At 42.4% G+C, this 27,681-nt stretch overlaps 1 protein-coding gene across 1 annotated transcript in view; it reads right to left on the reverse strand.

Annotated features, from left to right (window-relative positions):
- Nucleotides 1–27,681, reverse strand: part of BICC1 (BicC family RNA binding protein 1) — a 1,908,684-nt gene that overhangs the window by 572,952 nt on the left and 1,308,051 nt on the right. The window contains exon 15 of the mRNA XM_044056407.1: nt 230–245. Within this exon, the coding sequence (XP_043912342.1) occupies nt 230–245 (16 nt within the window). The remainder of the gene's footprint in view (nt 1–229; nt 246–27,681) is intronic.

A 27,681-nucleotide genomic window follows, 5' to 3' on the forward strand; every position in this document is an offset into this window, starting at 1 on the left:
TATATATGTATATATATATATATATATATATATATATACATACACAAATATACACACACACACATATATATATGTATATATATATATATATATATATATATATATATATATACACACACACACAAGGACGGGTCTGCTTGCTTTAGTACCATCATAAGACTAATTTAAAAAATGCAGTTTGACAGTAATGTATTTGTACACTAAATTCAGCAATGGAGCAAGACTGAACACTTGGGGTAGTTCTACTAGTTTATATGTTTGCCATGACTAGAGGCCAGGCATGGTCTCCAATTGCTAGCACTATTTTTTTTCCTTTTTGATTTAGTTTTGTATACCATTCTAATTTATGCTTGATATTGAAATAGAGATGGTCTGTGAAGCTGTTTGAAGTATATTTTCTCTTGGGCATTACTGCAAAATAGTGCAATATGCACATTTCCCAAGTCCTTTACCACCCAAACTGTGTACTACACAATGCTGTTCTTATCTGGATTTATTAGAAGTAGTTCTGGGGAGAAGTTTTGGTTAACTATTGAGAAACAAGGATACATGAAATGGTTGTTTAAATTACTTAGTTAATTATTTTAATTTTTGCCTTATGTTAAAATATTTTTCTGTGTGGGTGTTTGAGTCACGTTTAAGGACATCTTGAGCACTGGATTTCCTTTTATTAAACATAATCTACAGGGCTTTTAAATTGCTGTGACATTTGACCTAGTAGTAGGTTCTTCTAATTAAAGGGTGCAGCTGATGAAATCGGAGCGAGAGTGAGTGCTGCATCCCTATATAATGTAGAGCTGCAGATTTTAATCCATTATTGGAATGGTCTCAAATGATTAGAATTTTTTTAAAAATGAAGAGATGACAAACCATAGTTAAAATATTTGGAAAAAATCACTAAGTATAAAACTGAGCAATTATATTGGATGTAAATGCGTTTATACTCAATAAAAAAACTCCAAACTAACCTCCAAAAAACAAAGTAAAACCAAAAATTCACTGCAAAGTTGCACAGTAAGGAGTCGGACCCAGAAATTAGCGAGCGCTTTCGTTCGCTTTATTACACTATAAACCATCAGAAAATACATTCATCATTAAAGACCACCCTCTTTTTTTTTTATACTAAAATTTGTAAGAAAACACGTGATCTTTACTCTTCCCTGTTTTGTTAGAATGTTGACATCCCTTGGGGAAGTTGTTGCTGTCATTAATAATACTGCTGGTCCCTTTTTTCTTGTCAAAAAGAAACCGAAAACCTAACACCTATGTACTCCTTAAATTTCCTTACGAGTCATTTACTGGGACTAGCTCTGGGTTTATGGCCTTTTATTGTTCTTGTAAAGTAATTTCTGGTTAAAGAAAGAGGAATACTTCCTTTCCTGAAGATATTAAAGATTCTGAAACTGGACAGGAGGGTAGAGAGACTTGTACAGGGTTTTCTCCTCTGATTTCTGATTCAGACTCTGAGAAGAGCTCATTTTCCGACTCTTATTGTGGAGGGTTCTGTCTAAAATTACTTCTAGAATGTGCGAGTGTTTTCAGTAGGAAAATGCTGAGGTTTCTGTCTCTAAGAAAATAGCTATTACAGAAGGAATTTCCAAAACCTGCTCCCATTCCTCCAGTTTTGTCAGCTTTAGAGGATGTGTGGGTTTCTTTCCTAAACCTATTTGAGATGGTTCCCAAATTCGGAATGTTGTCACTTCACAACCTGTTAGCTGTTCTTGCTCATTCAAGTTTCTTGGTAACACTAGATTTAAAACATTGTCGCATCTTTATTCATCTGGAATTCAGGAGTTTGTTTTTCTGTGTCTGAATCACATTTAATTCTCTGCCTTACCCTTTCGACTGTCCACTGCACACCATGAGTGTTCACAAAGTGTCTGGAGTCTATCTTGGATGAGAGATCTCTTATACAAGCTGGGATTCCAAGAGAACATTCCGAAGTCTGTGACTCTTACTCAAAAGGTAGTTTTCATTGGGATGTCAAACTAGACACCACAGTTTTAAAAACTTTTTCTTCCACAGGAAATAAAAATCTATATCCAGATCTATTTCTAGGGTTTTCCACTCAAACATTGGTTGCTGTAAGGGAGTACCTAAGGATTTTGGGTTTTATTGCTTTTGATTCTCCTAATACCCCTGACAAGACTCCACATAATAAAGATACAGTGGTATTTGAAATCTCTCTGGTCTGAGCACCAGCACCTCTTGTCTTTTCAGTTCCCAGTGCTGGAGTTGTCAGGAGAGATCACTTGCTGAAGACAACAGATGTCTCTAAATCCAGGTCTCCCCTTCTCCCTCCCTGTTCTAAAGCAATCAGTAACCACATATGCCTCTGACTTTGCTAGGGGAGTAATTTCAGGTGATTGCAAGGGGTGTGGGACACCAAGGACAGACACAAGCACACAAATATAAAATAGATTCTTGCCCTGATCAAGGCGTTCAACTCTCTAAATCATCTTTCATCTCCATGCCCTGTTCAGTTTGTTAAAGACAATACCACAGTTGTGGTACATCAAGTAGGGAGGAACTAGGTCATACCACTTTGCAGGCTAGCCTTGTTAGCTTGGGATATAGCTTCACAGCGCACATTCACTTTATAGGCTTCCTGCATTCCATCAGAGAAAAACTGTGTGGCAGACAAGCTGAGCAGTGCAAGAGCAGACCCTCATTAATGGAAACTAGACTGGAGGTCTTCCAAGACTTGCTTCATCTGTGGGGAGTTCAAGTGGACTTCTTTGCCGCCTCTATAAACAATCGGCTGGCATGGTTCTGCTCCAGGATTCCATGCAAGAAGGCCTGGAAGATGGATACCTTTTCTTTTCCTGGGACAGGAATATTCCTGTAAGCTTTCCTACCCTTTTCACTATTATCCAATGTACTTCTGAAGATTCAGAAGGAATCCCTCAAGATCATTGTAGTGACTTAATTCTGGGCCCAGGCAACAGTGGCTCTCCCTTATAGGTTTATAGGTTGGTACTAGGCTGTCGGCCCTAGGGGCCTATACAAGCCTAGCCATAATAATTCCCTGGCTATTTCTTCCCACACTATTTAGTTCCCTGGACCCCTGTCTAGCAAGGGCGACTAACGTGATCCCCGGGGTGAATTTGTTTTCTCCCATCCAATCAAGGTCTCTTTTGAAGAGGGCCAAAGAGGCGCTCTGCTTGACATGTATTGGTAGTCTGTTCCAGAGTCTGGGGAGTCTCTGGGTCAGGAACCTATCCCTCCAGCATGTTTTGTTTATTGTGATGACAAGATTTAGATCCCTGGAGCATGTGGCTGTGAGGGATTGGGATTTCTATGTGTAGCATGTCCAACAGCTCTGGGTTTGACATGGCCTTGTATGTTAAGCAGAGATCACCTCGGAGTAGACAATATACGACGAGTATAGCTGGAGTTTAAGGTGGTCAGCATAGTGCATCTGTTTTAGGCCTGTGATTCTTTGTGAGGTATTCCTGCGGCCTTTCCAGTTGCAGATGTCTTGAGAGGTACATACCAAATGGGGCATTGTATTCTATAATGGGTCTAATGAGGGATGAGTACAGTGGGACAATGACCTCCTTTTTTCTGGATGAAAATCCCTTTGTGATGAGGTGCACCACATAGAAGGATTTCCTGACTGTTGTGGAGATGTGGTTATTGAAGGTGAAACAACTGTCCACCTGTGTCCCCAAGTCTCTTATCGCACTTTTCGGTGTTTAGTGTACTGCCACGTATGTGATAATTCACGGGTACGTGTTTTTTCCCCCAAAGGGGATAACTGTACATTTCTTGGCATTGAGCTGGAGCCCATGGCTCTGGCACCAAACATCTGTTTCTGTAAGGCCCTTTTGTAGCGTATCCACATCATTTGGGGATTCAATAATGGCTCCCAGTTTGCAGTCCTCTGCGAACTTTGTTAGCCAGAGTCCCTTAGTGTTGGCCTGTACTTCAGAGAAGTAGATGCTAAACAAGAGAGGTCCCAGGACAGAACCCTGAGGTACTCAACTTGTCACTTGTCTGGAGCTGGATTTGGGGTCAGCTACTTTTACTGTATGGGTTCTGTCAGTAAGCCAGTTGGCAACCCATCGAGTGACGTAGGGATTAATGCCCAGCTTAGTAAGTTTATCTATGATTCCAGAGTTGAGGGATGGTGTCAAAGGCCTTGGCGAGGTCCAGATAGGCTGTGTGGACTGCCTTACCCTCGTCTACAGCTCTGGAGACTGATTCAAAGAAGTCAGTAAGGTTCAGGAGACAAGATTGGCCCTTCACAAACCCAAACTGGGTGGGGGCCAGTGTTTTAAAGTTGCCAGTGTCTTTGTTTATAAGTTCCATGATAATACGTTCCATGGCCTTGCAGATCAGGCTCGTCAGACAGATGGGGCAGTAGTTCCCGAGATCCAAGGTGGATCCCCACTTGTGGAGTAGGAAAACTGTAGCTGTGCGCCACTCAGTGGGCACTAAGCCGGAGGTGAGGGTATGATTAAACATGATACTTATGTAAGGTGCCTTTTTTGGAAATGGCCATAGGAAATTAATCGCAAACTTCCTTACAGACTTGATCTGCTCACACAAGAACAGGGGTGTTTAATATACCCTAACACTATTCAATGTTAGTTGACTCCCTGATAAGATCTTAATTCCTTTTAGGCACCTGTTTACTGAGTATGTGCAGCAGGTACTCATGGAGGCAAGAAAGCCTGCTACTGGAAAAAAGTTTTAGTTGCTGCCAACAACATAACTAGCACCCATTCAGGGCTAGTTATTTTCTGGTTTTACAGTATTTGTGTGAGTTACTATCTTATGGCATTTCTTACTCCTTTGTCAAGGTTCATTATCAGCCATCTCAGCATCTGCCCTTGGATCCTCTTCTTTCAAGGCTTTCTCATGTCAAAATGTTTTTGAAAGGGTTTATTAGAGGGTACAGGGAAAACTATTGATCCCTCCTTGGGATCATAATTTCTCTGTTAGAGTCTTAACACCTGCTCCATTTGAATGAGCTAACCCTGGCTGACACTATCATAAAAACATTTTTAAATGATTGCTGTGACCCCTGCAAAAAGGGTATCTGAATTACTAGCTCTTATGCTGAGTTTAACCCGATCTCATTTTCCGCAGGGACAAGGTTTCTTTGAGAACTAATCCTTTATGCCTAAAGTGGTATCAGAGTACACTTTAAGCCAAAACTGCCCATCTTTCCATTTTCTTTTCTAAACCCCCAAACGAGGGAGAAAGGATACTCTGGACCTTGGGTGTCCACAGACAACTGTAATACTTTCTTGACAGAAATAAATCTTTCAGATCGTTGGAGCAATTGTTAATTTCTTGTGAAAGTAAGAATGGGCAACCTGTGTCAAAACAAGACTATTTCCAAAATAAGTCCATTACGGTTTGCTATATTCACCACAACAAAACTATTCCAGCAGGGTCAAAAATTCCACCAGGGCCTTAGCTTTATCTATAGCTTGTTGAAAAGGTTGGATTCTAGAAGTATTCTAGATGCTGCAACTTGCTCCTCTGAAATTACTTTTACAAAGCACTACAAGCTTGATTCCTTTTTTTGGTCTAGATCATGCTTTTCAACCTACCTTTTCAATCTACCCATAAAGCTAAGGCTAATGCAGCAGTGATTAAATATGATTAACATTGTACTGCTATGTAAGTAAGCTTACCATAACAATAGATTTTTATTTTATTTGTTTATCATTTTGTTGACCTGGAAAGTCCATTTTCAGCAGAGGCCCCGGGAGAAGCGCTCCAGGCGCATGTCTTTGGATTGTGGGAAGAAACGGGAGTACCCGGAGGAAACCCATGCAAACACAGGGGAGAACATGCAAACTCCTCACAGAAGCCACCCCAGCCCAGAACTAAACAGAGAACCTCTTGCTGTGAGGCAACTACGTTAACTGCTGCACCACTGCCACACCTGATGGTTGAATGATTACTGTTGTAGAAGCTGGTCCTCCCCTTGTTTTCTGGTGTGTTTATGCCCGGGCATGGTTGTTTAGTTTTTGTTCTTTACTAGCATTGTCTCTTCAGGACTGTGCCTCCCTTTCTCATATGGTAGGAAAGCTTTGAAGAAGTTGTAACCCTATTCTCAGCACATGAACTCTGTCTCCTGCAATCAATCACTGCAGCAAATATCTCAAATTTGCTACTTCAACAGATACAAAGGGGAGGGTAGATGAGCTTTAAGGACTGCAATTCAGGCATAACAAACGAATGAAAATTGGCCACTTAGAAAGAGCTAACAGGCACTGAGAATACTGTTCTGTGTGATTAGCCTTGTTTGCCTTTTAAGTTGTCACTAAAAAGCAAGAAATGGTAATTAAACATGATTGACTAAAAGAAAGCAGGTTATACGTGAAAAACACATGTAAAGTCGATGCATTGACAGGAGCTTAGGGGCTATACTGTTATATTTTGAAGCCAAATACTGCAATGTGTGATACCTAGAGGTAGACTAAAAAGTCTCGATGCAGGAGCCCCTGTGGGCAGACTCTGGAATTGTATTTAAAAATCTAAAAAAAAGTATATAGAGTCCAAATGTGGTGTTAAAATGAGGGAAACGTCAAGATGTGATGAAATAAACATTATCTGAAGTTGTTAATCTTCCTATTCATCACTGATGGGTTCGGTTCGGAGCCCTCGGAACGGAGTCGGCCTTATACCAAGCTTGTGTGCACCAAAAACTCTCAAGCTAAGCTGCTACCCACAATGCCCTTTGCTCAGTTACCTCAGATCTCATTTACCGCGCAGCCATATAGCAGCATTTCACCGAGCTCTCCAGCTAAGTGCTTTTTTTATATATATTTAATAGTTTGAAAGTTTTTTCTTTATAACTTGTTCTTATTGTTCTATATTGCTACAGCTGTACCCACAGGTATTTCTCTCTTGCCATTGTTGGTAATTTCCTGGTATCTCTAACTTTCTACCTTTACAGTATCTTGTTACCATTGTTGGTATTTGCTTTTTCTCTCCTTCATTTCCTCTTTCCTCTGTCCCTTGTGTGCGAGTGTGTTTTGGAATGTCTGAAAAGAAGGGAACTACGGGGTTTGAATACTGCTCTTCTTGCAGTTGTAAACTGCCAAATAGTGGCCTCCATGAGGAATGTGTTTACTGTTTGGGGGTTCCGCATTTGTCGGCAAAACCTCCGTGTGATATCTGTGCTAGTTGCATTTGTCGGCAAAACCTCCGTGTGATATCTGTGCTAGTTTGTCAGTGGACGCTGAATGAATGTTGTAACAAACTTATTTTAAAGGGTCTGCTTGCTTAGCCCTTTCGGAGGCCATTTCTGTGACGGCGGTCTCGCCGCCTCCTGCTTCGGATAAGAAACATCCTCAATCGGACCCCTTTTCACCAGCTGGTGACATGTAAAGGTCACAAGCACAAGGCCCATAAGTCATCTTCTGAACACCGTTCTGCCTCCTCGGTGCCGACTACCACATCAGCTCCGGGCTCTGCTCCAATGAAGTTTACCGAGGTAGCCTTGTCAATGCCCACCCCGCACTAACAATTATGGCACCACCTACTTCCACTGTACTGTCCAGTATATCCGTTTCTTTATCGGCACTGACTTTGCCCATTTTGACCTCGTTATCCGTTCCGACAACAACATCGGTACCGATGTTCATTGTGCATACAGCTGCAGTCATTACAGATGGGTTATCCTGCCGTCAGGCGGGTCCTCAGTCGGCCGAATTCCAAAGTTTAGGTCCGGCGTCGGTTGTCGTCGCTTCTTCCCTGACGTCAGTGCGGCAGGGGTATAAGAGGCAGCCGACGCCATTTTCTTCAGTCTTTCTTGCCGCGCGGTGCCCGAAGCAGAAGCAGTTCGCAAGTGCTGGTCGGCCAGCTCCTGAGATTTACGAAAGTATTTCAGCCGAAGTCTTCTTTAAAGCTAAGTACCCCGTTGGGGAAACTTTTCTAGCCTCAGACCGATGTCAGACAAAGTTAATAATTGCATTTCTTGTGGGAAGCAAATACCGCATAAGGATTTCCACTCTTTCTGTATACCTTGCTTAGGCCCAGACCACAATGTCTCGGCCTGCCGTTTTTGTGCTAGGTTCAACAAGCGCACTATTAAGCGCCGGGCAGAGTTTGCCCTTCATTATTTTGGCAAAAAATTTAATTATATCATGTCGTCGGATACACCGACACCAGTTTTAAGCAAAAGACGCAAAGATAAGGACCGACATCCGAGGCCCGCACAGAGTACTGAGACCATGCTTAGGCAGACTACCGGTTCTCAGCGAGGCACCTACGCAGCCCCTGAATACCGATGAAACTATTTTACTAGTGATTTCAGTACCTGAGGTCGCAGGCTCCTCTGTCTCCATTCCTTCTGCAGATACCGACGCCACTCTTGGCGGGGAAACTCAAAATTTAGTCAGGCCTGCCATTTCTGAAGGCGTCTTCAGGCCTTCCACTTTCTCTATTAAATCCTTCACTAAATCTAAAGCAGTCATGAAAACTAAAAAAACAGGGTCCTCAGACCACCTCTCAAGGCCACATGCCTAAAAAGCAGATGCTTAAAATGGCTGAGGATTTGATAACTCTCATCAGGGGTTCTCAACCCCCCTCTGACAAAAGGCCCAGATTGGAGGAAGACTACCCTTCCTCAGACCAGGCTTCTATTACCTCAGAATATTCTGAGGACCAGGATTATGCCCATTTCCCTTTCGAAGACTCAGATGCTGAGGAGTCTATTCCCTCGGTCTCCCCCCTGAGGACCACTCTTTTGGGGAAACCCTGCATACATTGAGGGAACACTTTCACTGGGAAGGCCAAGATTACTCAGATTCCAAGAAAAGGCTCAGGGAATTTCTACTGCTCCCCCAGCATAGGCCCCTGGCCATCCCTCCTGTTTTAGATATTTTGGATGATGTGTACGCAGAAGCCAGCCTTAATCCAGATTCTTTACCTCCAGCCCCTGTTAAACCAGACCGGTGTTACCGGGTCCCTGATTCTCACCAGTTCCTCTATTTCACAGGGTCCCAAGGGAATAAAGGCCTCTACTGCTAAAAACCCTTTACCTTCAGAGAGAGATTCCAGAGCATTAGAAAGGTGGGGGGAAAAGGTGTATACATCTGCCACTTTCACCATGAGGACATTAAACTGTCAATTCCATATGTTAAAGTACCAACAGATTTTGTTCTCAGTTGAAAAGCAAAATGACACGAACAGAACAATCAGATTTGAAAGAGTTGCAGGATTTGTTGCATGGTGCAGAGCAAGTGGGTAAACATACCTTGCAGTGTGGTTTTGATTCTTTAGAGGCCTCATGTAGAGCTGCTGTCACGGGGTCTGTTATACATAGACATGCTTGGCTCAAAGAGCAAACCTTACCAGATCATGTCAAAGCAAAGTTATTAGATGCACCACTTCAAAAAGATGTATTGTTTGGTTTTAAAGCTGAGGAAGTACTAAAGAAAATGGAGGAAAAAGCGAAATCTATGCAAACAGTGAAAGATTTCCTACAATTACAACCTCCACGCTTCAGCAGAAACTGGCCTTCAAAAAATTGGTCCTTTCCAGCCACGGACAGACCTCAAAGGGGCAGATACAGACGCCCAAGGGGTAGAGGACAACCTCAAGGATCTTACAGAGCAAGACAGTGGCAAGCACCAATCCCAAGAGGTGGAGAAGATAGATCACAGTCATTTAGAAAACGGACACAATGACTTCCCCCTATGCTTGCCAAGCAAAGCTTCAATGGCAGCACCTTTGGGCGGAAAACTGGCATTTTCAAAAAACTGGCATATTGTTACAAAAGACAAATGGATTCTGGACATCATAAACAGAGGCTACAGGTTCCACTTTCACACCCTTCCAAAAATGAGAGGCATGCCAAACCTGCCACAAAATCAAAGGGCAGAGGCACAAAGACAAATATCCGCTCTCATGGATATGAAAGCGATTCAAGAGGTACCTGCAAAAGAACAAGGTCAAGGTTTTTATTCCAGACTATTCCTGGTACCAAGGAAAGACAAAGATTGGAGACCTGTCTTAGACCTATCCATCCTAAACACACATCTACAGGTGCCAAAATTCAAGATGCTCACATTACAGCAGCTTCTTCCCATGCTGGGCAAGGAGTCTTGGCTGGTAACATTGGACCTCAAGGAGGCGTACCTGCATGTCCCTATTAGACAAGATTGCAGAAGATACCTCAGATTTCTTGCAGGTTCAACCCATTACCAATTCTCTGCATTGCCCTTTGGCTTATCTACTGCACCCAGAGTGTTTACGAAATGCCTGGCATCAGTAATTGCCTTCTGCAGACTACAAGGAATACAAATCTACCCGTATCTGGACGACTGCCTGATCCAAGTGGACAGCAAGGACTTTCTATTGCAGCATCTGGCATTTGTAATAAAACTGTTAAACTTCCTGGGATACACAGTGAACAAAAAGAAATCAAAACTAATACCTTCTCAACAGATAATTTTCCTGGGTGCCAGCTTAAATACAACCACCCAGAAGGCCTACCTCATGCCAGACAAACAAGGGCAACTGTTTCAATACTTCAGCAAAATGGCAACTTTCACCAGACTAACTGCAAGGAACGTCCTGCAGGCTCTGGGATTCATGGCATCTTGCATCCTACTAATCCCATGTGCAAAGCTGCATATGAGGAAGCTACAATGGTACCTAAAAAACTTATGGTCTCAACACAGCCACAGCTTGGAAACAATTATACCACTCATTCCATGCCTTCAAAAGGAATTTTTGTGGTGGGCTCAAGCATGCCAAAGAAACCCAGGTTTCCCTTTCTGTGTACCTCAAGCAACTCAAATCATCACAACGGACGCCTCAGACTATGCCTGGGGAGCACACATGGCAGATCAGTGCATTCAGGGAAAATGGTCCCTAAAAGAGAAGCACCTACACATCAACCAAAAGGAGATGCTAGCCGTGCAAAATGCTTTTATGACCTTCAAAGACCTACTGCATCCAGGCCAGCTATTGATGAGGACAGACAACACCACAGTCATGTGGTACATAAACAAACAGGGGGGAACTCATTCATACCCCTTGTGCAGGCAAGCCATGACCCTATGGAACACAGCACTGGAATTGCAAATTCAACTACAGGCACAATTCCTGCCAGGGAAGGAAAACACACTGGCAGACAACCTAAGCAGAAATATGACAGATTCACACGAATGGAAGTTGCATCCTCAAGTTTTCTCAAAGATAACTTGGGCATGGGGACAGCCAGACATAGATCTACTTGCTACCCACAGAAATTACCAGTTGAAAAAATTTTGTTCAAGGACCTATCATCCACAGGCCTGGAAAGTGGACACACACTCTCAATTGGACAAGATTGAAAGTCTATGCCTTCCCACCTCTTCCTCTACTGACCAAAGTTCTATTAAAAGCCAGAGCAGAGAGGCCACAAATGATTCTCATTGCTCCAGACTGGCCACGACAACACTGGTATCCGCTCCTAAAGAGCCTGACACACTCCCCACCAAGGATCCTACCTCTAGTACCTCTTCTGTTGTCCCAGCACAACTACAAAACCCTTCACAGCCAGCTCAAAACCCTAAATCTAGCTGCATGGAGAATACCTTAATTTCCCAACAGACTCTCCTCTCCAAGGAGATGCAGCATGTCATCTTGGAGGCCAGAAGACCTTCTACTAGAAAAGCCTACTCTGCCAAATGGAAACTATTTTGTTCCTGGAATCAAGCAAAGGGCCAGAATCCTTTGGTAATAAATATACCTCAAATTTTACAGTACCTAGCTGAGATGTTAAACAGTGGCCTTTCCTTCTCCTCCATGAAGATCCACGCTTCAGCCATTTCTGCACAATACAACACAGACCCTCCTTTATTCTCCCATCCCCTATTAAGGCAGTTCCTCAGAGGGGCAAAAAATATAAAACCCCCAAGGAAACCACCAGTTCCAGCTTGGGACCTCAACTTCGTATTGGAAAAGCTGACCCTGCCTCCCTTTGAGCCGGCTTCTTCAATAGAGCTACAATACTTGTCATGCAAAACAGCCTTCCTTCTGGCTATCACCTCCGCATGCAGAGTTTCGGAACTGCAGGCCCTCATGGCTGTGCAACCATTCATCATTTTCCATCAGGACAGAGTTTCCTTACGAGCCAACCCTACCTTCATGCCAAAGGTAGTATCCAGTGTAGCCTTGAACCAGACTATCCACTTACCTACCTTTTATCCAAATCCACAGAACAAAGGGGAGAGACTACTACATTCCTTGGACATTCACAGACAACTTTGTTATTACTCGGACAGAACAAAGCCATTCAGGAAATCTGAGCAACTCTTTGTGTCCTATGTTACAGGTGCTCAAGGAAAGGCTATTCCCAAACAGAAAATTTCAAAATGGATAGCCCACTGCATTCGCTTTTGTTATTCATTTCATGGAAAATCTGTGCCTGCATACATCAGATCCCACTCCACCAGGGCCACAGCTACCTCTGCAGCTTTCCTCAGGGGGGTCCCTACCAAGGACATTTTGGAAGCCGCTACTTTGAGTTCAGTGCACACTTTCTCCACCTTCCACTATACTCAAAATCTAGAGCGGGCTTTGCCACAGCAGTCCTGCAGGGCATCCTCACTACTCCTAGTTCTACTTATTGCCTACCACCTTTACTTAGCTTTGGGATTCTACCCATCTGTAATGACTGCAGCTGTATGCACGATGAACATAGTACAGTTTTGTACCTACCATAAATGTAGATGTTCGAGTGCTCATACAGCTGCAGTCCAGGTTACCCACCCTCCGTCCCCTCTTAGGACAGGCCTTATGACAAATACCTTTATCATACAACCTATTTTGGGTATTCTTTTATGGTGTATTTGCTTGCAACTACTGTTTTTTGAGTTATCTATATTGCATGTTTGCATAACATTATGTTTTGCCTTCCTTCTGGGGGGCACCTGACATCTGGGGCAAGAAAAACTGAAGAAAATGGCGTCGGCTGCCTCTTTTATACCCCTGCCGCACTGATGTCAGGGAAGAAGCGACGACAACCGACGCCGGACCTAGACTTTGGAATTCGGTTGACCGAGGATTGCCTGACAGCAGGATAACGCATCTGTAATGATTGCAGCTGTATGAGCACTCGAACATCTACATTTATGGTAGGTACAAAACTGTACTTTCTTGTTGTCCTCTCCTATAGTGACTTCTGCTCCGAGCCCGTTCACTGCTCTTACCATACCGTTATTACCTGTTGCAAAATTGGAATCGTTAGTGCTGTTCCGCAACACACCACGGACCTGATACTGATCCAATGTGGACCCGTTTGCCGGACAAGCCTGCAGCCCTTTTTGGACCGGCCTGACTCCCCCTCAGGTGGATTGGTGAGCTCCACCAGGAGCCTTTCCAAATTGGATGTGGTGCAACTTTTTGATCAGCTGCTGACTGCTAGGGGAATCTCAAATCTGCCTACACCCTATCCCACTCCTGGCTTTGGGTCTATTTCTCTAGCAACCCCTACTTTACTCTCCTCCGTTGGACCCTCTGTTCCAAGGCTCATCTATTCTACTTTTACAAGAGGAATTCCTTCCTCTGCGCCAACAACAACTCTGTCTGAGGTTCCGAGATCCCTTTGGGTGCCAGTTCCGTCGGAACCCACCCTTCCTCAATCTCATGCTTGGGGGGGTGGAGCCCCCAGTCCTGGTGTCTGTTCTGATAGCTATGTCAGCCCCGACTTCAGATCAGTGGGTGACTACCCCTCCGAGCTTGATTGAGGCTCTGTCCCCGGGGTGGACCGTCTGGAGCGGGGTGTGACCCCGGATCCGATTTTGTCGTCTTTGGTTCCGGGATACCATTCTTCTTGGGGCGTGTCCGCTTTCCGTGTGATGGATAGTTCACTTGTTGCCAGCAATCCTCCACATTTGGTTATTCCCCCAGTTTCCTCTGAGCATCAGCTGTTAAAGTCCATCCCCCCAGGACTCCAAGAGCGTAAGGCCCAGGAGACCCCTATCCAGAGCATTTCACTTTGAGTCTTCTTTGGATGCTCCCACTGAAGAACCCCCTCGGAAAAGGGTGTGTAAGATGAAAAACATGGACTCCCCAGAGGAGTCACTCACAGAGGATGCGGACTATGACGATGGGGAAGGGTCCCCATGGTCGCCCCTCGACTATGTCTTCTTTGGGGACATCATGGAAATCTTGAAAGAGGGATGACTGGAAGTCTTCAACCCCTTCCTCAGAGGAATCCGTATTCTTGCAGGCCTTTTGCTCTTGGCCCTCTAGTTCTTGGATGACCCCCCCCTGCCGCTGAGCTGGTTAAACTCATCGTGCAACGGGCTTGGAAGAACCCCAACTCCGTTTAGGCCTTCCCGAGGAGATCAGACAAAGTACTCTCCCCTCCAGAGGATCAACCCCATTGGTCCAGAGGCTTGCCAGTGGACGCTATGGTGGTGGTGGCTGTCACGATAAAGGACCTTGCAGAAGAGAGTCCTGATGTTCACCCACCTAACAGTGTGTCCCGGGCACTGGACAGTTTAGGGAAGAGAGTCTTTGCATCGGCGACCTTCGCGGTTAGGTTTCTGAACTTTATGGCACATTTTACGAGGCTCTAGAGTGATCTTATCTCCGAACTTTCCAGGACTCTCGCGGGTCAAGTATCGGATGGAGCAGGAGATGACGTTGCTTCCCAACTTGCCACCTTAGAAATCGATATCTAATTCATCCATGAGGTTGCTGTCACACGCAACCAAAGGAGCAGCTAGAGCTGTGGGTGCAGACATAGTCATGAGCTGTCACGCCTGGATGTGCATCTGTGACCTCGTGGACTCCCAAGTCTTCCTTTCTAAATGCCCCTATCGAGCCTTTGGCTCTGTTTGGTGCGAAGGTCAAGAATACACTAGCCAGGTGCGAGCAAGACTGGAAGACCTTGTCTGCCATTGGCCTATGCTTTTCCAAACCTCGGCGTTCATTCTCCAGGAATCAGAGGAGCGGAAAGATGTGGCACAAGAAGTCTCAAGGTCCTTTGAGACGCACATGGTGAAGACTCCTCCAGAGGCAGAGGAGGTCCCCGGAACCAGGGCTCCAGAGATTACTTCTCAAGTAGACCATATCAGCGCTCCTGAGGCGCTGCCCAATTGCTTTCCTCTGGAAGCAGGCGGGGTGTGTTTTTCTCTGCACCAAGATGCCTGGCTATCCATTACGAACGATCAGTGGGTGCAGAGAATCATTACCAGAGGCTACCATATTCCACTAATATCCTATCCAAGACCTCCAAAATCCCTTCCCAATGTTCCACCCAGTCAAAGGGAGGAGGCAGCTTCTGAGATACAAAAGCTACTTCAAAAAAAGAGACATCCAAAAGGTCCCCTCAGATCAGTGCGGATCAGGGTATCAGGGTTCTGCTCAAGATTCTTTTTGGTGCCAAAGAAAACAGGGGACTGGAGGCCCATCCTGGATCTCAGTCATCTAAAGAAATCAGTAGCTCAGACCAAGTTCCGCATGGTTACGATTCAATCCGTCCTCCCCTATCTGCAGGAGGGTTTATGGATGTGCTGATTAGATTTCCGGAATGCGTATTACCATATCAAGATGGACAAGCGCTCCAGGAGCCTCCTTCACTTCCGGCTGGGAGCCAATCACTACTAATTCAGAGCCCTGCCTTTTCTTTTCTCGTCGGCCCCCCAGAGTGTTCACGAAATGTCTTGCAGTGTTAACAGCTCATCTGAGACATCGGGGATTTCAGGTGTTTCCATATCTAGACGATTGGCTCCTCTCTGCCCCCACCAAGCATCTTCTGGTCAGGGCCCTCAGCTACACTTTGGCTCTAGCGGAGTCATTAGGTATCACCATACACTGGCAGAAATCAAACCTTCAACCATCACAACAACTGGAATTCACACAGTCAAGCCTAATCTCTCTTCCTCTCCACAGGCTTCAGAGACTCTGGGCATAAGTTCAGGTGATACTCTGCCAAAGCAAGGTGTCTGCAAGGGAGATTCTTCGAGCCTTAGGATCTGTGGCCACAGCCATATACTCATAGTCCCCTTAGCCAGGCTACACATGAGATTACTACAGTGGCTCCTTCAGGCCCAGTGGATACCCAGTCTCCACCCCCTGAGCTCAAAGATTCTCATCACCAACATTTGCAAACTGGATCTCCTCTGGTGGATGCATACAGACAAAAATCTTTGGTGTCGTTCCTTCCAGGTTCCACAGCCCAATGCCACGGTGACTAAGGATGCTTCCCTGGTGGGGTGTTTCCAGGGAAAGTCAGTCCAAGGCACATGGTCCGATGTAGAGGTCAATTTGCATATCAATGTCCTGGAGTTAAGAGCTGTGCTGTTGGCGTTTCAAGCTTTTCATCCGCTTCTGTCCGGAATGATTGCTGTCCAGTCAGACATGTCTGTGGTCTGGTACATAAACTGGGCAGGACCAAGTCTTACCCCCCTTTGTCACAAAGCCATGAGAATCTGGCAGTGGGCGATAGCTTCCAACTGCTTCCTGATCGCAGCACACATCCTGGTGAGCTCCAACATGATTGCGGACAGACAGAGCAGATGCATACTTCATCCTCACTAGTGGTCTCTTAACCAGAGTGTGGCGACTGAAATTTTCAGTCGCTGGGGCCAGCTATGCTGCGACCTTTTAACCTCTCCTTCAAGTGCACCAGCTACTTTGCCCTCTTTTCCCCTCTTGGGGAGTCACCGAGAGATGCTCTAGTCCATGATTGGCCCACGGGTCTCCTTTATGCTTACCCTCAGATTCCTCTCATCCCCCTCATTCTGCGGTAGGCTATTCAGTTGAGAAGCAAAGTGATCCTCATTGCTCCATTTTGGCCTCATCAAGTGTGGTTTCCCTTCCTTCGACCTCATCTCTTACGACCTCCTTGGATCTTAGACACCCATCAGGACCTAATTTCTCTCCTACAAGGGCTGACTCCTCCAAATCTGTCTACCCTCAAACTGACAGCTTGGTTTCTCCACTTCTGTTAGTTGCTAGGCAAGAAACCCCTTCTTCACCTGTCCGGGATATTATTTTGGCTTCTCATAAACCATCCACCAGAAAACTTTGCAAAGATAAATGGAAACGATTCTCTATTTGATCACATAATCAGGAGCTAGACTTGTTCTCAGCCCCCATAACCACTATTCATCATTATTTGGCTGAGCTGTTCGACAAAGATGCTTCTGCTTTTACCATCCGAGTCAGTCTAGCAGCTATTTCCAACTTCCCTAACGGGCGTGAAGGAGTACCACTTATCTCCTCTTGTCTTGCCAAGACCTTCCTCAAGGGTATTTTTCACAGCAGGCCTTCCATCAGACAGCCGGTGGAGGCATGGAATTTGTCCTGGGTTCCGCAGGCTCTCTCTGCCTCTTTTTGAGCCGACTGCCACCTGTGACCTAAAATTCTTATCTTGGAAATCCTTATTCCTGGTGGCTATAACTTCAGTAAGACGAATTGTGGAATTACAAGCATTATGTATCAAGAGCCCTTATCTGATCTTTTTTAAGGACAGAGCATCACTTCGAACTAACCCATCCTTCCTCCCCAAAGTGGTTTCTGACTTTTCCATTAACCAGTCCATTGAGCTCCCTGTGTTATTCCCAAATCACTCTAACAAGAGAGAATACTGCCTACATTCCCTGGATGTTCATAGACAATTACACTTTTATCTGGACAGAACTAAATCATCAGACCAGCTTTACGTTTCCTTTGTGGGCCCTAGAATGGGAAGTGTGGTATCAAAGGTTACTTTGTCTAAATGGCTCAGGGATTGCATTGCCTTCACATATTCACTTACGGAATGATCTAAGCTGGGCCAAATCAAACTCCCTCAACTAGGACTATTGCAGCATCTGTAGCCTTCCACTCTAGGGCCTCCATTGATGACATTTGTGCAGCTGCCACTTGGGCTAAGCCCCACACTTTTATCAAGCATTACAAATTGGAACTGATCTCCAGGGGAAGAGTGGCCTTTGGCTCAATGGTTCTCAGGAATGTTCTTCCATAAGGGCCACCCAGGTTCTCCAAGTAACTGGGGACTCAGTCCCATCAGTGATGAATAGGAAGAAGATTAACAACTTCAGATAAAGAAGTTATGTCTTACCATAACGTTCCATCTGAGTTGTTGATCCTTCTTCCAGTCATCACATCCTCCCACCGACCCCCTCCTAAGGTTCCTTGCAGATCATCTGGGTCTTCGTGGTGTATTAGGGTTTCTGTGCAGAGATGGCCTTTGGCTTATTCTTTCTCTATATGTTGCATGCAAACTCGATCTGAGGTAACTGAGCAATGGGCATTGTGGGTAGCAGCTTAGCTTGAGAGTTTTTCGTGCACGCAAGCTTGGTATAAGGCCAAATCGGTTCCGAGGGCTCGGAGCAGAGCCCGTCAGTGATTGGAAGATGATCAACTCAGATGGAACATTATGGTAAGACATAACTTTTTTATTTCCAGTCTATGGGTGCAGTTTTCCTTTAAGGCTTGCTGCATGGCAGAGAGGTAACCCTCAAACCAGTATAAAGAGGTATTACTCAACCTTAAGGGTGGTTTATGTAATTACTTTTGTTGGGTGACTGTATTGAATGCTTTCAAGCAGTCAAAGTACAGAGCCAAGGTTGCTTGACTTTTTGATTGTGTTTGTAAAACTATGCACTGCTGTAGTAGTGCTGTGGTTGGGTTGAAACCTGTACTGAACAGGAAAAAAGGAGGTTATGTGCTAGAGTGAAATTAATTACTTGATAATTGATGCACTTTTGTAGGATTTTTGATATTGGTATGCAAATATCAATTGGTCTGTAGTTGGAGATTTCTGTAGAAGAGTTGGCCTTATGTAGTGGTATAACAAAGGATGTTTTCCAGAGTTGTAGTACATAGTCTTCACTGAGTGATTTATTAGTAATGACAGCAGGGTATGCTAGTGTGTCAGCAACTATTTGGAGGTATTCTGTAGTCAGATTATTAGGGGCCAAAGCCATTGATTTTAATCTGTGGCTTCCTGATATTCTTGATAGAATTGTGGGTTGTCTGGTTTGAATTACTTGGTTGCAGTAAGACTGGCTGTGGGAAGTGATGGTTAAACTGAGTAGCTGTATTATCTTGTTGGTGGAAGTTGCATGATTTTGCCTTGAATCAGTAGGTTCCATACTGAAGTCCAGAAATGCTTAGGATTGGGCTGGTGTGTTAGTTCTAATGTGCTATTTGACCTAATTCTTTAGGTATCTTAATTTATTGCTGGTTAGCCGGAGTTCTGTTATGTAGACCTGTTTTCTAGGACACATCCCTTGCTGTCATTAGCTTTTTGGACAGCCATGGGTCTGGGTTAGGTTCTAGATGGGACATGTTGAGTATATTTAGAAGAGTTTTATGACATTGTGACAGTGACGTATGGTATTAGGTATTTGTGTGTATATATATATATATATATATATATATATATATATATATATATATATATACCAGTTTACCTGCTGCAAGAGAATTGGTGAAAATGTCATTTTGGAAATTGGTTAAAGTACGTGTCTGACTTCATTGAGGTAATGTTTTGCTATATTTTAGTGTTTTGCTATATTTTAGGTCTAGTGTCTGGTTGGTTAGATTGCTTGTCGAACTGCAGTTTTTTCTTTTGCCTTGATTTAAGTATCAAATCCAAAACAAATTCTCTAGTTGTATCGATGGGTTGTCTAAAGACGCATTCTGTGTATGTTTTCTCAGTGCATACTTTCAATAGGTACATTTTGAGTTTCATGTTAGTTTGTAAATAAAGTGAAAGTTTGAAGGAAAATATGAAGGATCATTCCACTTTTAAAATGAGTCATCTGAGATGGTGGACTTGCGAGTGCTGGATATTATGGCTGTAAAAATTTGTTTAGAATTCAGGTAAGTCACTGCACTGTCATAAATAACTTATTTTTTTCTTTTTATTAAACTAGTTACAAAAAATTTTATACAGCGCCACTCTAGCCTGAAACGGCCATCACCTGAATTTGTATAAAATTAGTTGCTGCCGTTACTTATAGCAGCAGTTCAAAATAAGCCACTGAAATACCATGCCAAGATCATCCAAGGTGACTGACTGTATTGTGCATAGTCCATTATAACAGGTGTTTAAATGTTTTCTGTAATCTAGTCTAATGAAAGTTTGCAGTCTTAGATTTCATGTATTTGGAAAGGCTGTTTCCTTGCTTGTTGCTACTGACTGCAGGGTATCTTGTGTCAGCATTGCTGTATCTCATGCACACATCGTCAGGAAAAGTCCAGTGTAACCAAGCTTCACTTGTGAAGCTCACATCTGAATTTCTTTTTTCTGTGTTTGGTGCAACAAAGTAATATATAAACCAATAGTATTGTTGGGGTAACATGACACTTTTTGTTATTTTAAATGTGTACTTAATATTATCATTTTCCTTAAATGACATTGTGTATAATTTCCGTTTTGATTTCATTACTATGTATAAACCTAGAATGAACTGAACTATACTGAAACAATTTCACAACATTGCATTGCATAGAGAATTTTGTTACTGCTGGTTAACCTGTGCTAATATGCAAGTGTATCCCCTTATGTGCTTTAGCTAAGGAAGTATGGTGTCTGTAGGTAGAAAGTAAACATTTATATTTAAAGAGTATGGAAAATGTTAACCAAACTAAATGACTGGAGGCCCTTGGAGAATTCATTTACTTGTCGCATGCTTTAAGACCTCTTGTATTGCCTATATAATGCCTTCCATGAATTCTGCTATCTTAGAGTATTAATGTTGTTTACTATTGCACTGTATTTTAGTTATCCACAATGCATTTAAAACCAATTTAAGTTCTAGTTCTGTCAATGTATTTATTTACATTTGTTGACCGGGAGTGTCCGACTGGACGTAGGTCCATTTTCAGTGGAGGCCCGGGGAGAAAAGCTCCACAGTTAAAATAAACAGACAGTAGTTACATTGGATTACATAGCGATTAACAGTTTGATTAATTACAAACATATATTTACAGATGAAGAACATAGTACCTCAGTAGACAGCTAGAATCTTTATCTGCAAAGTAAATGACAGACATTAACAAAACGAAACTTGAAAAATCCAATGCTTCAATTAACTAAAAAGTAAACCAGCTCGAACCAACTTGCAAATAGCCACACTCGGACAAATAGACTTAGCACATTCATTCACTTTATTAACGTGAACTTCATCAGAAAAAAACACTCATGGACCTACCCCTTCCTTTTATACTAATTTAAATTAAATAACAGGAAATGATGTAATGCACAAATTAGTCAAATTATAATCCAAATAAAATAATAAGAATAAATATGAATCCTACATAATGTCATGTACTTCAAAATACATGTTTCAACTATACATTAAAAAACATTTCAAGTTAATAACTTCATTTAAACCAGGTAATATATCCGGCCCAAATAGCAGCTGGCAAAATGCCTCTTTGCATTCCAATGTGTTATTTAAATCCCCAGCTAATAAAGCTTTGTCAACACTATCTAAAACAAAAAACTCAAACTTTTAAATGTAGAACAAGAAAGTGCGTGTCTAGATAATGAATTAGTCTTATCTTTTTTCTTTATAGCTAAAGTATGTTCGTATATACGTTTGAGTTTTTTGTTTTAGATAGTGTTGACAAAGCTTTATTAGCTGGGGATTTAAATAACACATTGGAATGCAAAGAGGCATTTTGGCAGCTTCTATTTGCGGCGGATATATTACCTGGTTTAAATGAAGTTATTAACTTGAAATGTTTTTTAATGTATGGTTGAAACATGTGTTTTGAAGTACATGACATTATGTAGGATTTATATTTATTCTTATTTTATTTGGATTATAATTTATTTGACTGATTTGTGCATTACATCATTTCCTGTTATTTAATTTAAATTAGTATAAAAGGAAGGGTAGGTCCATGAGTGTTTTTTCTGATGAAGTTCACGTTAATAAAGTGAATGCACCAAGTCTATTTGTCTGAGTGTGGCTATTTGCAAGTTGGTTCGAGCTGGTTTTCTTTTTGGTTATTGAGACATTAAACAAATGTTACAATAAGAAGCTCCTGCTGTATAAGTAACTAGGCTTATGAGCATCTGAGCTTACTATAATCAAGGTAGTTAGTAGGGTTGAAAGAAAGGTAATGGTTGGATGGGGTGGGGGATATTAGTGGCAGTTGCAAGGGCATAGCCAGCATGTTTTTAGGTGTGCTTTTAGTAAAGTTTTGAAGTGGGTGCATGATGGTACGGAGGTAATTGTGGGTGGGAGGGAGTTCCATAATTTGGCTATGGCACAAGAGAATAGTGCTTCACCAGCAGAGTTATTGGCTTTAGTGATCTGCAAGTGATTTTTGTTGCTGGATCTTAGTGGTCTGGTGGTGCGATAGGGTTGGAGTAGATTCTGGAGGGATGGGACATTTAGTGGATGGTTTACTAGTTTGTGGGCGAGTGAGAGTTGATACCATTGAAGGAGGTGAGGGAGTTCAAGCCAGCCCAGTTCAGCAAGTGAGAGAGAGTGGTGACTACGGTAGGATGCCCCTGTTGCGAATTTGGCGATTTTGTTGTAGCAGGTCTCTAGCTTGTTTAGATCGCATTGCCTTAGGTTGGTATATATATATATTGGAGAGGCATAAAGTAGGGTGGAGATAAGGTGGGAATTTGCTATTGAAATCTTTGATGCTTTGGTGAGAAGTTGCTTATTTCTGTATAACGCTCCTAGTTTTTTGTGGACTTTTTTATGGTCATGGATATGTGAATGTCAAATTTTAGTTTGTCTCTCTCCACTCCTAGCAATTTGGTGTGTTCAGTTGGGTATATAGTGGTGTTGGCTTTTACTGAGATGTTAAAGTGAGAGTTGTTTTGAGTATGTTTGGTGGGTTGGAAGAGGAGTAGTTTAGTTTTGTTTATACATTACATTTCATAATTTATACATCAGTAGTTAGGCTTAATTTTTTTGCAATGAATTCATTAAAGTTTCTGGCTTATTTAAAAACTAGATTAAAATTTAAATTGTAGTAGTAGCTGTTGCACGCAATAATCCTAACTGGCCTTAGTGTTGCAGTATTTGTTTTTTCTTGAATATTATCCAGTGGTTTGTTGAAATAAATTACAGATACCCCTGGTATCATACTGCAGTTTGCATGATATTGTTAACCTGCATTATTATAGAACATATGGGTATCTGGTGAGCAAACAACCAAATGATGGAAATGCCTGTGGGCAGTGTCTTCATGAATTTCTGACTTTTTTTTCTCTGATAGAGCCTAATAGGCAGAAGTGGATTGTCTGCTAGACCAAGTTTTATAAATAATGTTGTTTAGTACATTTTGTGTATAGTCCCTAGCTTTCCATTCATGTAATGACCACAGACAGATCCATAATTTTCTACACAGAGACATTGATGTCTGTGCTGTCATTGAGTCTTGAAAAGTGCTGTATTGGTTTAACATCTTGAACTAATTGGAGCTCTGGATCTTTTTTCTTTGTCCTTATGAAATGTTTTGGTTGGCTTGAGTCAGTTTTAAGTTATTACTTACTTGTTGCCAAGTATGTAGTTGAGCGGTTTTTCCACAGCCTTACAGATGCATAGAAATCAATGCTTTGTTAAAACAGGGCAATTCCATTGATTTTCCTTTCCTATTACCATGGTAATTTGAGTAAGAAAACATCAGAAAATCTGTTAGACAGATGCTTATGGTGTTTTGGAATTTAAAATGCAAGTATTTTAACAATGCTTCTACAAAAATCCTTGGATCCTATCTGTGAAATAAGTCTACAACATAATTTGAAACCAAGTTGGCAGTATATTGTAGAGCTTAATGTAACAACATATTTAATACAGGAGTATGTCTTAAAGCTTAACACGGTGATCTGTGCATATGATCTTTTGAGCAGTCCTGTGTTTGATTCTTATAACCTTTTTTGAATGCTGTACAACTCTGAGCTAATAACTAAATACCCAGTGACCTTTAGATACAGTCTTGCCAGTTTTCTTGTTACTTCTCCAGCAGAGAAACACATAGACGAAACTTGCAGATACTTCTGCATTTTACAGTTTACAAACCATACTAATCTGCCTGTTATTTAATAGCTTTTGGAAGTCAAAATAGTTGTATTTGGCTGCCTGCTTTCAAATTGACTATTAATTAAAATTCAGACATAGTAGGTGCTATTTATAGTCCCGCAGGTTGCAAATACACAAGGGCCATCTTGGAAGGTCCATGCTGCAGCTTTTTGTTAATGTGCACTGAATGACACGTACTACAGAAAAGTGAAATGCTATGCAGAAATTCTACAACAGAATTGCTTGTCTGAAAGAGCATAATATGGATTAAAGCAGTGGAAGCTGTGAGTGTAAATTCATGATTTATGTTGGATATTTTCATAACTGATAAGCGAGCGCAAGCCAGCCATTGTTGATAATTTGTGGAAAGTGGTGCTCAGTACAGCTGTGTTGAAGAAAACGTAAAAATATACACAGTTTTGTTTAATAAATGTAGAGGGTATCATTATGTTTGCATCCTGACTGATTTTTTTTAATCTGGTTGGGAAGGTAGGAAAATTGGAAATGTGGAGAGAAGACAAGACGAGGGAGACTCGAAGACCTAAATTGGTTTCTGCTGGAGGAGTTGGGAGAGGAGGGGCACTGTATTTTTGCAGGGAGTAGGCTCCATCCCATTTTTAATTTTCTTGTATGTAAAAGGAAAGCTGGGAATGGAAGAAGGTAAGAGAGTATAGGGGAGAGAGAGGAGTTGAGGAATAGATGCAACATGAAAGACAAGACAGGAACACTACAGTGGTCTGACATTGTTTGGGGAAAAGACACACATGAATGGCAGACACAAGACAGGAAAGATGAGGTGGTATGGAGCACAGGTCTCACCATGGTCTAGAGGTTCTCCATTATTTCCCTCCTGTGATGGACCTACTAAGTGGAACCACAGTAGTTTGTGAGTGGTGGTCTCCGAGTCAACTGAACCAGTGAGTCTTGTACCTGCTGGGCACTTTGTATCTTTTGAAGGCACATCTGCCACCTTCTCAACCACTGCCTCTACCAAGTTCCAAAGCTCACAATGTTGGCAGCTTTCTAGGCTGCCACTCACTGGGATGCCCACAGGGTGAAAGTGTCCCGGGATGGGCAAGGGGAGATTATCATTCCCTGACCAGGGATACACATAGTTGGGCTGCCCCTGGGAACTCTGACCTGTAGAAAAAGTTGCATAACATGGAGAGAGAAAAATATGAACATGAGAGAGAAATGGAGACTAGTCTAGAAGTTCAAATATTTTTTTTAATTGAATTAACAAACATTTATTACTGATTTTTTTTTTTTTTTTTTGCCAAGAACTATTAACTGCATTCTCTACTAGGTTCAGAGCTAACTTATGACTCTCTAGTTATTACTGTCCTTGTTTTTGATGATCAACTATGTATATGACTGTAGGATGTCACCCTCCCCACAAACGTGGAACCGTTACTGCATAAATGCCTCTTTTACTTATAAAAAAGGCAGTACAGTGAGCTTGTGTGACAGATGTGAGCATGATCACTGCCAGGATGCTGAACCAACATGATGATGCGCTCCCAATTATCACACACTACCAGATGGGACCCTAATGGCAACATGGGTGCAGTCTGTCACACCTCAGTAATTCATGCCTTTCCACAGAAGGCACTGATGGTTTGGGCTCGATCCTAAATAGACACTGAAAATAAATATACTATTCCACACATGCTAAGAGTATGTCAAGGAACTGCTGAATTATACTCGTGTCTGAGTTATAAGTGCCTAACGTCTGTCCCCAGTTTGTCTCTGGAAGGTTCTTGCAGCAGGTATAGTGAGGGATGTACATACCCTGGTGTCAACAGGTGTAGGAAGACCACACATCTCTCTAGTTCTTGTTTGTGGGCCATACAGACTTACTGAAGCCTTTTTACTGTGAATAACTAGTCTTACATATATCAAGAATTTCTTGGTGTGCAAAGTTAAAATGAGTCTATTTTTACCTATATCAGCACCTTCTCATCTGGGTGAGTGCTGCTGGGCACCTGAGATTTTCTCACAACTGAGACAAGTAGCTCTCACCAGGAAATAGCTTGGCTGGCAGCTACAGCAAGCATCTTCACCGATTGCAAAGCTGATAGCAAAGGCATGACTTCACCTTTTAAACAGCATATGTGCATGGAGCAGAGGTTCATTAAAAAGTGACTGAATTTCAAACAGCCAGGAAAACTGGTAATTTACGTAAGATTGTCACACAGATTTCATGCATTGCTCACTTGCATCTTGCATTCACATTCGCCTAAGATTTTTGAAAGATGACAAAACCAGCTTTGCCTATCAATGACTTTTACCAAAGCTTGTGCATGGGCACAGCTGGCACAATGACTATGAATTACCACCCACTTTTGTTACATTACTGCTATAATTCTAACATTGCTGAGTAGACCATTCTAGATTATCACTATAAGAAAAAGCAGTACAAGGCAAGTCTCCGAAGGTGATACATCTGTCAGCCAGTTCTGAACTTCTGATTAGAAATAATAAAAGATGTAGCAGGTGTATAAAAGATTCTTCCTGGAAGAGTGCTTTGGGAAGCACTCTGTAAAGCAAACCATGTGTGGTGATGAAAGGATTTATCAACTGCTTCAGGCGAGATTTCTCTGCTAATATTGAGAGCGGCTTTCTATTTGCTTTTTGAGTCACAATACTGTGGAAGACTCAATAAGCATGAATTAACAACAGGGCTTTCAGGCCACCTTTCAAGTTGGTTTAGATGAGACTTGGGGTCCTAGCAGTCTTGGAGAAAGCTGTCTGCCAAAAGCTACAGTGTTTCAAAGCATAATAACACAGGGAGAAGCTAGTGCACTGAATGTCAGAATATATATAAGCACCAATGAGGCATGTTGGACTAGCTTCTTTTTTAGCAGGAAAATGACATGCAGGTTTGTTTGTTTTGTGACTTTCGATTTTTCCCGGTTAGGGGTCACCACAGTGGAACTCCGGTCCGCTAATGATTGGCAGTAGAGGTTTACGTGCTGGCTTGCCAGGCCTAACGCACGACCTTCAACGAAGGAACGCCCATTCACGCATGTCGCCACACAGACGCTCTGAGAATCGAACAGGCAATGTCTAACTGTGAGGCGACAATGCTACCGCAGCACCACCACAATGACATACAAGTAAATTTTCATATTTTCTGAGAAATTGAAAGTACAAGATTAGACTGTTGCATTCGTTAATTGTGAAAAGCCAAGACTGGCAGATGCTTTGAATTGAGCAGCGTTGATTTCTATAACTCTGAATCTTTATTCTCATTTATCATAAAACAATGTGTTAAGATAATTTCCTAACGCAGAATTGTAGAATATAGGCAGTACAGGTGAAGTTGTTGGTGTATAAAAATGTAGTGGCCAGCAGTGTTGTGCAGGCTGCTTAGTCGTCATGGTCTAGATGGACCAAACTGTTACACTGGAGTCACCGGAAGAAAAGCTTTGAAGAACTTATCTTAAAACTCACAGGAAATGTACATTATAAACTAGTAATGCTGAAGTCAGGATTTTTGCATTTTTTCTATAAGTTTGAAATACCACAGTTTTAAGTGTGCTATACCTAGGAATTTGGTAATTTGGCCAATTTAAGAAAGTATTGCAGTGAAACTAAATCTTAACATTATTTGATATGTTTTAGTCTATTACAAAGTTTTGTTGCTGGACAAATGAGAAATAACTAAATATTGTGAAATTGCAATAAACTGAAATAA

The sequence above is a fragment of the Protopterus annectens genome, chromosome 14.part0, assembly GCF_019279795.1.
Source record: "Protopterus annectens isolate FY-2018-M chromosome 14.part0, PAN1.0, whole genome shotgun sequence".
In the NCBI taxonomy this organism is placed as follows: domain Eukaryota; kingdom Metazoa; phylum Chordata; order Ceratodontiformes; family Protopteridae; genus Protopterus; species Protopterus annectens.